Raw genomic sequence first — 13,024 nt, forward strand, 5'->3', positions numbered from 1 at the left:
GGGTGTGGAGAGTAGATGGGAGGGATGATGAGTGGAACAGAAATCTTGACTGGATAGGATGGGCCAAATGGCCTGTCTATGATCTCATTCTATGGTGAAACAAAGTGGCCAAACAAACAGAGCAAATTCCCCCAAGGTGACCACCCACTGCTGATGGGAACCGGATATAGATGATCAATCTGATGTGTGCGCCACATTCTAGATTTCAATGTTAATCCACACAATGTGGTCATGGCTGATCTAGCCCAGGACTGAACTCCTCCTCTTAGCCCCATTCCCATCAATTACAATTCCTCGATTTTTTTTAAATGTATCTTCCTCTGGTTTAAAATATGTCCAACATGTAAAACCTTTCAGAGTCTCTTGGTTGGAGAATCCCAGATATTCACTGCCCTCTGTCCATTCGTGGTCCTTGGGATCAGATATAGGATCACCTGTCATTGTTCTAAACTCCACATAATACAAACACCTCTGTACATTCCAGCCAAACAGTCCTGAGATCCCATAGATTCAGCGGGAGGCCAATTAGTTTCTGAACAACAACAGCTGGAACAGAGGGAACATTTACTCAGTTCTGAATTACTGGTAAATGCAGCATTTATTTCTGAAATGTCACCTACCATTTTGTGACTGCGCACTTTCACTTTTCCAAACTGTAGTGCAGGGTAGGACCTGAGGTTAACAGATATTTTTTTGAATGCCGTGTAGAACGAAGCAGGGCAATGAAACTTTTCAATCGGCAAGGCTTCATCTACCACCGACAGTCGTTTGGCTTCATCACAAACCCTGCTAATATTGAACAGCTGGTTATAAACTGAGCATTAGAAATGTTTTGAGTTGTTCCTCAAAAATTTACAACGTTTCCATCAAGACAATGTCCTACCTTCACTTGCGATCAGCTTGCCCCTGAAAGAAATAAAACACAAATCTCAATTGACTGAAGGTACACAAAATTGCTGGGGAAACTCAGCGGGTGCAGCAGCATCTATGGAGCGAAGGAAATAGGCGACGTTTCGGGCCGAAACCCTTCTTCAGACTTTCACTTCACCAAACTGTAGTGTAACCCTTCACCTTCAGAAACTCCACACTGTCTTTTTGATCCATCTGTTGCTGCAACTTTAAGAATTCCTCCTGAATAGATTTTAAATTCTCTTGAATCTTTCCAAGATTTCTCTCCATTGTATTTAGAATCTTCTTCTCTTCCTCCCGGATATCTGCCAGTGTGCGCTGCTCTTTCTCAGTGAGAATCTGATGCAGTTCAGCATACTGGGATGTGATCTTGGACTGAAGGTCCTGTGACTGTTCCTGTGAAATAAAAGGTGAAGATCAATATATAATGTCACTGATTGTGTTTCCTCACGACTTTGACCGTAACATTTGTCCTGGACATATTTTTTATTTGCTTTGGCAATTCAATAGTTTGTCTAATATAGTCAAAAATGCTGGAGGAACTCAGCGGGCGAGGCAGCATCTATTGAGAGAAGGGATAGGCGACGTTTCGGGTCGAGACCCTTCTTCAGACACATTTAGAAAGTTTGTCTAAAAGCTTCTGAAATGTCGTGAAGGTAATGTTATAACCCATCAATCCTCTACCCCAATACAATTCCCTGCTGCCTGTTCCTTTTCACGTGCCCATTAATTCCTATTTATCCGTCCACCACCCACTTTCCCAGGGATTATAACAGTCACCGATTGACCATTGAACCAGCGTGTATTGGGGACGTGGAAGGAATCCGACGCGGTCACAGGGAGAAGGCGTGATCCACACGGGCAGCAGCCGAGGTCAGGATCGAACCCGCTCACCAGAACTAGGAGACAGCAGCACTACTTGTGTCACTGCGCTGCCCTATTATTACACGCGTCACAGGTATCAAATCTACACAAGATCAGGAGCTCGAAACTTAAAAGCCTCACCAGAACTCCAGAAATCTTCTGTTTCTGTTGCTGCTCCATTTGCTGGATCCCTGGTTTCTTTTTTGTAAGAGACTGGATGGTAGATTTCACCTGATCCTGGGATTGTGATTGAAAATCAGAGAATAAAAGTGTTAGATTATAAAGATGGAATTACACAATAATGCGATCAAAACCGGTTTGCTTTTACCTTGTAGGTTTCAACAACTTCTTTAACCGGCATGAAGCGGTGATCTCTGTGATCCCGCCCAGCTGCACAAATCACACAGATCAGCTTCTTATCAGTTTCACAAAACAGCTTCAGTTCTTCCTGATGTTCCTCGCACTGAAGTTTACTTTCCTTCTCTGTCCGATTCAGGCTCAGTGTTCGAGCTTTCTCAGACAGTCTCGCCAAGGCCCGATTCACCCTGAGGGTGCGGTCTGTAAACTGCTCTCTACATTCCGGGCAGGAGTTTCTACCCTCCCTGTCCCAACTCTGTGTGATACAGGAGCGGCAGAAGTTGTGCCCACACTCCAGTATAACCGGATCGATGAAGAAATCCAGACAGATGGGACAAACTGCCTCCTCGGTCCAACTCTCGACCGGGTCTTTCGCAGCCATTTTAACCTCCACTTCCTGGTTCAAAACGCATTCCCATTCGCTGAAACTGCTGACGCCCTGCAGTAATTAATTGGAGCGCCGGAGGCTGAAGTGCATGGGATCAAGAGGTGAATGGATAGGGTGAATGCACAGTCTTTTACCCGGAGTAGTGGAGTCGAGAACTAGAGGACACAGGTTTGTGGTGAGAGGTGCAAGATTTAATCGGAACCTGAGGAACAATATTTTCACACAGAAGGTCGTGGGGAAATGGAACAAGCTGCCAGAGGAGGTCATTGAGGCTGGACAACAACATGTGGGCGGGGTTTAGGACCCGGGGGAGCCCGGAGCTGTGGAACGATCAATGAAAGGGGCGGGGCACGGCTGAGGGGAGGCGGAGCTCAGCCCCGTCAATCACAGCCCTGACCAGAAAGCCGATGTCATTTGTAATCAGCTTCGGGTAAATTTCATTCCCTTAAACTAAAGTTTTTCCAGTTAAATGGGTGATTGGAACGTGAGTCTGACCATAAAATGCCAACAAAAAAACAGAAAACGTTGTCGGCATTCAGCAGGTCGGGCAGTGTACAGTATCTGGAAAGGGAAGGGTTAATATTTCTGAGGTAATATGGAGTAGCAGATTGAACCGCTGCCTCACGGGGCCAGAGACCCGGGTTCGATCCTGACCATGTTCACTGTTCGGAACGTGCACATTCTCCCGGTGACCGCGTGGGTTTCCTCCGGATGCTCCGGTTTTCTCCCACATTCAAAGGACATGCGGGTTTGTAGGGTAATTGGCCCTCTGTAAATTGCCCCAAGTATGTTGGGAGTGAACGGGAAGGTGGGATAACAGAGACCAAGTGATCGATGGTCCATGTGGACTCGGTGGGCCGAAGGGCCTACTTCCATGCTGTATCTCTAAAGTAAAGTAAGCTCCACTCTGGTCAGAAAATCAACCTTGCACTGCCGCTCAACAGAGAAAACAAGTCGTCATCAATACTGCACAGGAACAGGCCCTTCAACCCACAATGTCTAGCTTATGGAAGGACCATTCAGAAGCCTGATAACAGAGGGGAGGAGGCTGTTCCTGAGACTGGCAGTACGCGCTTTCAAGATTCTGTACCTTCTGCCCGACAAGAACAGTGAGAAGAAGGAATGACCGGGGTGGGACAAGTATTTGATTATGTTGGCTGCTTTTCCATGATGAGGGATGATCTTAGAAGAGATGTAAAAAAATGATGAGAGGAACAGATCGGGTAGACGCACAGAGCCTCTTGCCCAGAGGAGGGGCATCAAGTACCAGAGGACATAGGTTTAAGGTGAGGTTGGAAAGGTTTAATAGAAACCTGAGGGGTAAATTTGTTCACTCAATGGGTGGTGGGTGTATGGAATGAGCTGCTGGAGGAGGTATATGAGGCGGGCACTATCGTAACGTTTCAGAAGCATTTAGACAGGTACATTGATAGTACAGGTTAGAGGTATGTGGGCCAAACGCAGGCAGTGCAGGTCGGTTCAAGAATCTAATGGTTGTGGGTAAGGAGCTGAGAATGGGAGCTCTAATGAACCTGTCGGTTTTGTTGACGGCCACATAGAACCTGAACAGTTCCTTCAGCCCACATCAGACTGCAATGCCTTCACCGTATGTGCCTCGACCACCACTCCAGCAGCGCGTTCCAGGCACCCACCACCCTGTGTGATAAAACATGCCCCGCACATCTCCTTGAAAGATCCCCCTACTGTGTTAAAATCTATGTCGTCCCGTCATTGACTTTTCCACGCTGGGAAAATAGCCCTGAATCATTCCAAGCCGAGAGCAACCCGGCGAGGGGCAGCCGAGAACGAAGGGGGAGCGGGCGCGGGGGGCTGGTGCGGCGGGGCCTGGTTCACCGCTGCGGGGAAATATAGACTGTTCCATTAACTTCTCGCAACCTAACTGGCGCCCACTGTACCGCCCTGGTCAGTTCTGTGTCACAGTCTGCCCTCTCCTCATTCTCGTCCACCTACTGCTTCTTCTTGTAGGATTCCGGCAGTGTAGACGCTGCTAAGCGTATTACTGCCCTCCACAGGTCAAAGTTTGAACTAAATCCTTACATACAGTCCTGTAACTTGCAGGAATTGAAGAACAGCCCTGGATATCAGTTGATGTTTCTCACTGTGTCCAAACAAAGATGAAACAGAAAAAGCCTCAACTCCAAGTCCTGTCAGTCTAACAAACAATACTTCTCTTTCTACCCTGTACTTTTTACATTCTAGGAAAACATGCTTAATTGTCTCATTACTCCCACATTCACACAAGCCAGAAACACGTTTCCCTACAATGCACAAATAGTAATTTAACCCAGTGTCCCAACCTCAATCTACACAGTTTAACTGAGTCCCTACAGAAACATATTTTCCTAACTTCAGATTGTATAGAAAAGTAGTGTCTACCCCTGACTTCCATTTCACATCCTCTCTGCCATTCTTTTGTTAAGCCCTCTTTAATTATTTCTCTCAGTTCCACTCTCCCCAACAATACACGGATATCTATTTCTCTTCTTAAACTCTCCTTTGCTATGAGGTCCACCTGCTCATTCCCCCTCACCCCAGCATGCCCGGGAACCCAGCAAAAAGTGATGTTACACGCAAACCCAATTCTAGAAAACACACTCATGATTTCATTTAGAATGTCAGGACGAGCTTTAGATTTCCCTACTCTTAAAGTTTCAAGAGCAGCTGCAGAATCAGAACAGATAATGACTTCACTAAAACTGGCTTCCTCAATCCACCATAGAGCCCATTGAATTGCCATTAATTCAGTCGTGAGAACAGAGCTTCCATCAGAAATGCGCCGGCCAATCTTCAACCCAAGCTGCTCCACATACACTCCAAACCCAGCTCTCCCACTAACTGGATCTTTAGATCCATCTGTAAAAACAATCAAAGTGCTCTCACTGATTGAATTAAGAGATTCCACTATTCTTGGAGTCACCTCGCGCTTATCTTTTTCCTGAAGAAAAGCAAGCTCAATAAACAGTTCAGGAAGAACCCAATAGGGCACAGGTAGCCATATTGTATGCTCTATAATACCCCCTTGTTCCAAACCCAGCTTCTTAGCCCACTGATTTATAATGACAAAAAATGTGTTATATTTGTTACCATCATCAACCTCTTGCAACAAACACCTTGCTGGGAAGGTATCATTACACCCACAAAGTTTAGCCCAGTAATGTAACCCTAGCTTAATGCGCCTTAACCATAAGGGCATTTCTCCCATTTCAACAATCAGGGCAGGGACTGGGGAAGTCCTGAAGGCTCCACAGCAAAGCCTCAAAGCCTTTGCCTGCAACACATCTAGCCTAGCCAGAACAGTTTTAGACGCAGACCCATACACAAAACACCCATAGTCAAGAGAAGATCTGATCATGGCCTGATAAATTAGCAGCATTGTCTCCCTATTGGCCCCCCACTCACACCCAACCAGACTTCTCATAACATTCAGAACTTTTCCACACTTCAACACAATTTTACCTACATGCACAGCCCAAGTCATACGCTCTTCAAACCAAACACCCTAAAACTTAAAAACCTTTACCTTCTCCAATAGAGACCCATACATATACAGCCCTAACTTAGGTAACTTTCTTTTAAAACCAAATACCATATATTTAGTCTTAGAGGCAGAGATTTTAAAGCCCCATGTGTTCTCCCATTCCTCTACAGACACTAACACTCTTTGAATCTGTTTTAAAACAAACTCTACATTACGACCTCTTTTCCAGATGGCCCCGTCATCTGCAAACAAAGACAGACCAAATCCTCTCTCTAATTTACAAAATATGTCGTTTATCATGATATTAAATAAAACTGGACTGATAACACTTCCCTGTGGGGTTCCATTCTCTATTTCTACAGTCTCTGAGCTGACACTACCAACCATTACTTGTATTGTTCTATTCAATAAAAAATCCTTAATCCAGTTGAACATTCGTTCCCTGACTCCCAAGTCAAAAATTTTAATCATTAATCCCTCCTTCCACAAAGAATCATATGCCTTCTCAATATCAAGGAATACACTCACTACTGTTTCCTTGCTTCTAAATGCCCTTTTAATATCCTGATCCAAAACTGATACAGACTCCATTGTAGACCTTCCATTCCTAAAGCCATTCTGTACATCAACAAGTAGTCCTCTGGTTTCTAAAAAATAAACTAGTCTGTTGGTTACCATCCTCTTCATAATTTTACAGAGCACTGCTGTGAGCGCTATAGGGCGATATGAACTAGGGTCAGATGCCTCTTTGCCTGGTTTTAAAATAGGGACCACGACTGCATGTTTCCATTCCTTTGGTAAATAACCCTCTGCCCACACAGTATTAAACAAAGCTAAGATTTCATCAAGTACAGTATCATCCAGATGTTTAAATAACTCATACAACAACCTATCTCTCCCCGGGGTGGTATTTGCCCCAAACATAATTGCATCCTTCAACTCTTTTATGGTAAAAAACAGATTAAAGGTATTATCATTTACTAAACTCCTCTCCAGCTTCCACTGATTAACTGCCATCAGCTCAGTTCTCTTTCTACACCTCTCCACTCCCATGCTCTCTGATCTATGCACTGCTTGAAAACTGTCAACACACACGTCTGCTTTTTCCTTATTGGAGACTGCTACCGCCTCACCCTTCTGCAACACTGGTAACAAACTTCTTTTGTATACTCCTGACATTCTACGCACAGCTGACCACAAATGCCTTACTGGAGTTTCCGGGCCTAGCGTACCACAAAACTTCCTCCAACTATTCCTCTTTGCATCCTTTACAACTCGTCTTGCTACTGCCCTTAGCCGCTTGTACTCCATTGCATTGACCAAAATTGGATACTTTCTTAATTTTCGATAGGCTATATTCCTATTCCTTACAGCTTCATCACATTCTTTATTCCACCAAGGAACAGACATACGGGACCTAGGTTCCTGCTTCACAGGAATAGTACAACAAGCTGCCTCATGAATCATGAGACTAATGGAAGTATTCCAACTATCTACAGAACCCTCACTATTAACCTCTCCAACTAAACATTGAGCCTTCTCTTGGAATTTATCCCATTTGGCCTGAAAAACGTTATATCTAGGGACTTTCTTTTCCACTTCTCTCCTCAAATCCCTACCAAACCTACATAAAATTGGATAATGATCACTACCCAGTGTATATCTATCCATTACATCCCATTCACCAATTCTTGCTAAATTTGATGAAGCAATTGATAAATCTATGTGGCTGCAGGTGTTTCTCACAATATTATACCTAGACGGCCTTCCATCATTTACACCATTTTTATCCCTGTGATCACTACCCCATAAAGGATTATGCGCATTAAAGTCTCCAATCCATATAACAGGACACCTTACCTTCTCCATTATCTCATCAAAATCTGACAATATCAAGGGTTGGCAGGGTTTATAATAATTTATCACAGTGATAGAATTCTGGCCGCTCCTAACTTCCACAGCCAAAACCTCAAGATTAGAATTAATGTCAACTTTCCTATACTGCAACCCAGTCTTAACAAAAGTTGCACAACCCCCACCTGATCTATCAGACCTATCTAATCGCACACATTCATAACCTGGGATTACAAAATCTAGACAGGGCTTTAACCATGTCTCTTGGATACATATTAGTTCTGGTGCTTCTTTAAATTCATCAACAAATCTCTTTAACTCTTGACCGTTCCAATCAGACTCCGGGCGTTCCATTGAAGTATATAAAACATTATGGTGTTAATGAGGATCACCATCATCCACCTCACTGACATACTCCATACTGCTAGCTCTCGACAACTGTGACCTCTCCATACACTGACTCTCCGTCATGTATTGATGCAACTTTTCTGGCAACTGCTTTACACTGAGGAACCTTTCCGCTGCCCCCACCACTAGCCTGATGATATCTGACCGTTTAGCTGCTTTATTAGCTCCTACCAGCACATCAGAAACAAAAGACAGAAATTACTCCTTATTAAAAATCAACATGTCAGATGGAAAAGCCGACGGCAAGTTTGGCACAGTGATCTGGCTTCCTAGCACCACTCTAGTCCCAGCGCTCACATCTCCGCGTTCTCTAGCCACCCTTTGAGCTGCCTCTGCATATGACACGTTGTTCTGATCCTTCACTTCCTGCACTCGCTTCGCCTGAACAAAGCGCTCACAACCATGAAACCCTGCTGCATGATCCCCATCACACCCCTCCCTCTGCAACTGGATACTGGACTTTCTAACCAACAGACCCCAGTCTGTTAGGTTAGACAAGCACACCTCTTCAACCCTCACCCTGAACACCGGCGTTCCACAGGGCTGTGTGCTGAGCCCCCTCCTCTACTCCCTCTTCACCTATGACTGCACACCTGTACATGGTACTAACACCATCATCAAGTATGCAGATGATACAACGGTGATTGGCCTCATCAGCAACAACGATGAGTCGGCCTACAGGGAGGAGGTCCAGCACTTAGCAGCATGGTGCGCTGACAACAACCTGGCCCTTAACTCCAAGAAGACCAAGGAGCTCATTGTAGACTTCAGGAAGTCCAGGGGCGGCACGCACACCCCCATCCACATTAACGGGACGGAGGTGGAACGTGTTTCTAGCTTCAGGTTCCTGGGAGTCAACATCTCCGATGACCTCTCTTGGACCCACAATACCTCAACTCTGATCAAGAAGGCTCCCCAGCGTCTCTTCTTCCTGAGGAGACTGAAGAAGGTCCATCTGTCTCCTCAGATCCTGGTGAACTTCTACCGCTGCACCATCGAGAGCATCCTTACCAACTGCATCACAGTATGGTATGGCAACTGCTCTGTCTCCGACCGGAAGGCATTGCAGAGGGTGGTGAAAATTGCCCAACGCATCACCGGTTCCTCGCTCCCCTCCATTGAGTCTGTCCAAAGCAAGCGTTATCTGCGGAGGGCGCTCAGCATCGCCAAGGACTGCTCTCACCCCAACCATGGACTGTTTACCCTCCTACCATCCGGGAGGCGCTACAGGTCTCTCCGTTGCCGAACCAGCAGGTCCAGGAACAGCTTCTTCCCGGCGGCTGTCACTCTACTCAACAACGTACCTCGGTGACTGCCAATCACCCCCCCACCCCCCGGACACTTATTATCACTTATTATTATTTATTTAAATCATTTGCTATGTCGCTCTTCCAGGGAGATGCTAAATGCATTTCGTTGTCTCTGTACTGTACACTGACAATGACAATTAAAATTGAATCTGAATCTGAATCTGTTAGGGCACTTAGGAGCCTCTGCCTTGCAATTTTGTATTGCATGATCTCCACCGCATTTTGCGCACTTTCTTTTACCCCGACAAGACCCAGCAACATGTCCAAACCTCTGCCAGTTATAGCAGCGCAACGGTGGTTTAATGTACTCCCTCACTTGATACGCCATACTCCCAAGAAACACTCTCTGTGGCAGTACTCCATCTTTGAACGTAAGCAGGACCGGCGGGTCCGTGACTCCATTCCTACTCTTAAATCTCACAACATCAGTTACCTGGGCCCCCTTAACATTTTCTAAGATCTCCTTCTCAGACAAGCCATCACACATCCCATACACCGCTCCCTTTATTCCCGGCTGTCTTCCTCTAGGGACCAAACTCTCCACCTTGACCACCAATTTCCCCACACCCCTAGCATCATTAAACTGTTTTCTGTCTTTGCAACAAACTCTTAACATCCCATTATACAGAATCTTAGCCTGAAAATCCCTGCCTATCTGGCTCTCCAAAGCGGTGGTAATTTTTAATGGATTCACTGCTCTAAATCCTGCATCTCCTTGATTTACTCCTTTAACTTTAAACAGCACGACGAATTCTTCAATAATTCTAGTTCTCCTAACTTTACTTCCTTCGTCTCCTGACATTTCGGGTCTTTCGCTCGATGCCTCTCTCTTAGAGCCCCCCCCCCCCTTTCCTTACCTACAGTCTGCCACCCACCACCCTCAGCCCCACCGCTCTATGAAGCCATGGGCCTCTAGAATCTCCGAAGTGACTCGAACGACTTCCCGCAGCTAAATCCCCTCAACAAGTCCTAAGTCCTGCAAGTTTTCCAGGTTGAGCAACTTTAGCCTCTCTCTGGTGTCGGCCGCCGAGAGCTCGACCCCCTGTCTGTCTCACGCTCCAACTCATTCTCGTCCACTTCACCTCCCAGTACTTTTCCACCGGTCCCTCCTTCTCCTCGCCTGCCTGCCACTCCCCTCTCATCAACCCAACTCTCCTCACCTGTTGCACTCAGTTGCCTCTGATCACCAATTAGCCCGGTATATAGACTCTCCTCACTATTCACACAATGCCAGTTTGTTCTCAGCATTCATGCAAGACTATTCAGCGATTTCCCGACTACGTCTCCTGCCTGCCCCTCTTGGGAACCCTCGCTCAATCCTGAGCCTCTGTGTGAGTACGGTGTACCCATTCCTGTGTTACTACTCTGTGTTACAGTATCGTAATAAAGTTCATTACCAACTATACCTGCCCGATTCTGGGCTGCTATTGGGTCCAAGCTATACCCGTTACAGTGCAATCTGGCCAACAGTGGACTCAGCGCACACAACGTCTCCATCAAACCGCTTCGAGAGGATTGAGCACACGCTCCTGCAGCACGAAGCTATGCTCACTGCCTCCAACTCCGAGGTTCGACAGGCTGTGTCAAACCAGGAGCAAGCATTGGTTGCACTAGCCACTCAGGTCCAACAGCTGACGACCACCCTCGCCCAGGCTACACCCCATGCTTCGCCTCCGGCTCCGACGGCACCAGCTCCCGGTCCGCCAGGACCATCACCTGAGCCCCGGGTGGGAACCCCGGAGCGCTACGCTGGAGACCCGGAGGGCTGCAACACATTCATCACGAACTGTTCCATTCTCTTCGCCCTACAGCCCTACACCCTCGCCCAGGAAGCGGCGAGAGTAGCGTTTACCATTAATCACCTGACTGGCAGAGCTCGGCTGTGGGGAACGGCTGAATGGGAGCGACGCACGCCGGCTTGCTCCTCTTTCCAGGCCTTCGCCGCGGAGCATCGCAAGGTGTTTGGTGAGGTTTCGATGGGCCCGGACGCTGCAGGAGGTCTGCTGGGGTTGAGCCAGGGGAACCAGAGCGTCGCTGACTTCGCCATCGACATTTGCACCAGGGCCCGTCAGAGTGACTGGAACGCCCCGGCCCAGTGTGACACTTTCTTGCTGGGCTTGAATGACTGTCAAGGATGAGTTGGTGTCCCACGGCCTTCCTTCTCTGGATGGGCTTATCGAGCTTACGACCCGTCTGGACCGACGCATCCTGGCGAGACGTCGGGAGAGGCGACAGGGTCATTACACCTCCAAGTGTCCAGTAAAAGGCCAGACTCACCAGTAGCGGAGGAATTACTGGTGAGTCGAACCTCTGAACTTTCCTCTGCCCGACGCCCTCTTTGTCATGCCCGTCTGCTGTTGTCTGATGGTTCTCACACCCTCGCCACCTTCATAGACTCTGGTTGTGACATTAATCTAATGGACAAGGAACTAGCCCGCCAGCTAGGCATCAGTTGTGTTCCCCTGCCTGAACCTGTTCACGCCAACGCCCTCGACGGCCATCTCCTGGGGACTGTTTCTCACCAGACGGTCCCAGTGCGCATGCTCCTGTCTGATAATCACCATGAAGCCATCCAGTTCCACATCCTGCAGTCTCCCCGTCTTCCCCTCATCCTGGGTTACCCCTGGCTTCGGCGACACAACCCCAACATCGACTGGAGGACGGAGGTCATCTTGGGTTGGAGCCCTTCCTGCCACCAAGTGTGCCTGAAGCAAGCCTCAGCTCCTCAACCGGCCACCTGCTCCAGGTCTGCTCCAGATCTGACGGGGGTCCCAGCCGAGTACCATGACTTTGGGGAGGTTTTTAGCAAGTCTAGGGCAACCTCCCTTCCTCCTCATCGGCCCTATGACTGCGCCATAGACCTCCTGCCTGGTTCCGCTCCTCCTAGGGGTCGCCTTTACTCCCTGTCCGCCCCTGAGAGAGGCGCCATGGAGAAATACATAAATGACTCCTTGGCTGCTGGTCTCATCCGTCCCTCCTCGTCTCCTGCTGGGGCTGGGTACTTCTTCGTGGAGAAGAAGGACAAATCTCTGCCTCCCTGCATAGATTACCGGGGGCTCAACGGCATCATGGTGAAGAATCCCTACCCTCTCCCACTCATCTCCTCTGCTTTCGAGCTCCTGGAGGGGGCCACCATCTTTTCGAAGTTGGATCTACGCAACGCCTACCACTTGGTCCGCATCAAAGAGGGAGATGAGTGGAAGACCGCCTTCAACACTCCCACTGGACATTATGAATACCGGGTGATGCCCCTTGGCCTCCCCAACGCCCCGGCCGTCTTCCAGGCTTTGGTCAATGACGTTCTCAGAGACATGTTGAACAAGTATGTGTTCGTCTATCTTGATGACATCCTCATCTTTTCACGGACCAAGGAGGAACACGTACACCACGTCTAGGCAGTTCTACATCGGCTCCTGGAGAACTCGCTCTTCGTTA

At 47.7% G+C, this 13,024-nt stretch overlaps 1 protein-coding gene and 1 long non-coding RNA gene across 2 annotated transcripts in view; both read right to left on the reverse strand.

The window, feature by feature from the left end:
- LOC116989957 overlaps nucleotides 1-13,024 on the reverse strand; it is a 551,502-nt gene that overhangs the window by 510,777 nt on the left and 27,701 nt on the right. The window contains exon 4 of the mRNA XM_033047512.1: nucleotides 621-786. Coding sequence (XP_032903403.1) covers nucleotides 621-786 — 166 coding nt within the window. The remainder of the gene's footprint in view (nucleotides 1-620; nucleotides 787-13,024) is intronic.
- Nucleotides 1,267-2,128, reverse strand: LOC116989885. The gene is made up of 3 exons (XR_004416362.1): nucleotides 2,102-2,128; nucleotides 1,915-2,010; nucleotides 1,267-1,305 (listed from the first exon to the last, which is right to left on the reverse strand). It is a non-coding gene; the product is annotated as an uncharacterized LOC116989885 (long non-coding RNA).

Source organism: Amblyraja radiata, chromosome 30 (assembly GCF_010909765.2).
Source record: "Amblyraja radiata isolate CabotCenter1 chromosome 30, sAmbRad1.1.pri, whole genome shotgun sequence".
Lineage (NCBI taxonomy): Eukaryota > Metazoa > Chordata > Chondrichthyes > Rajiformes > Rajidae > Amblyraja > Amblyraja radiata.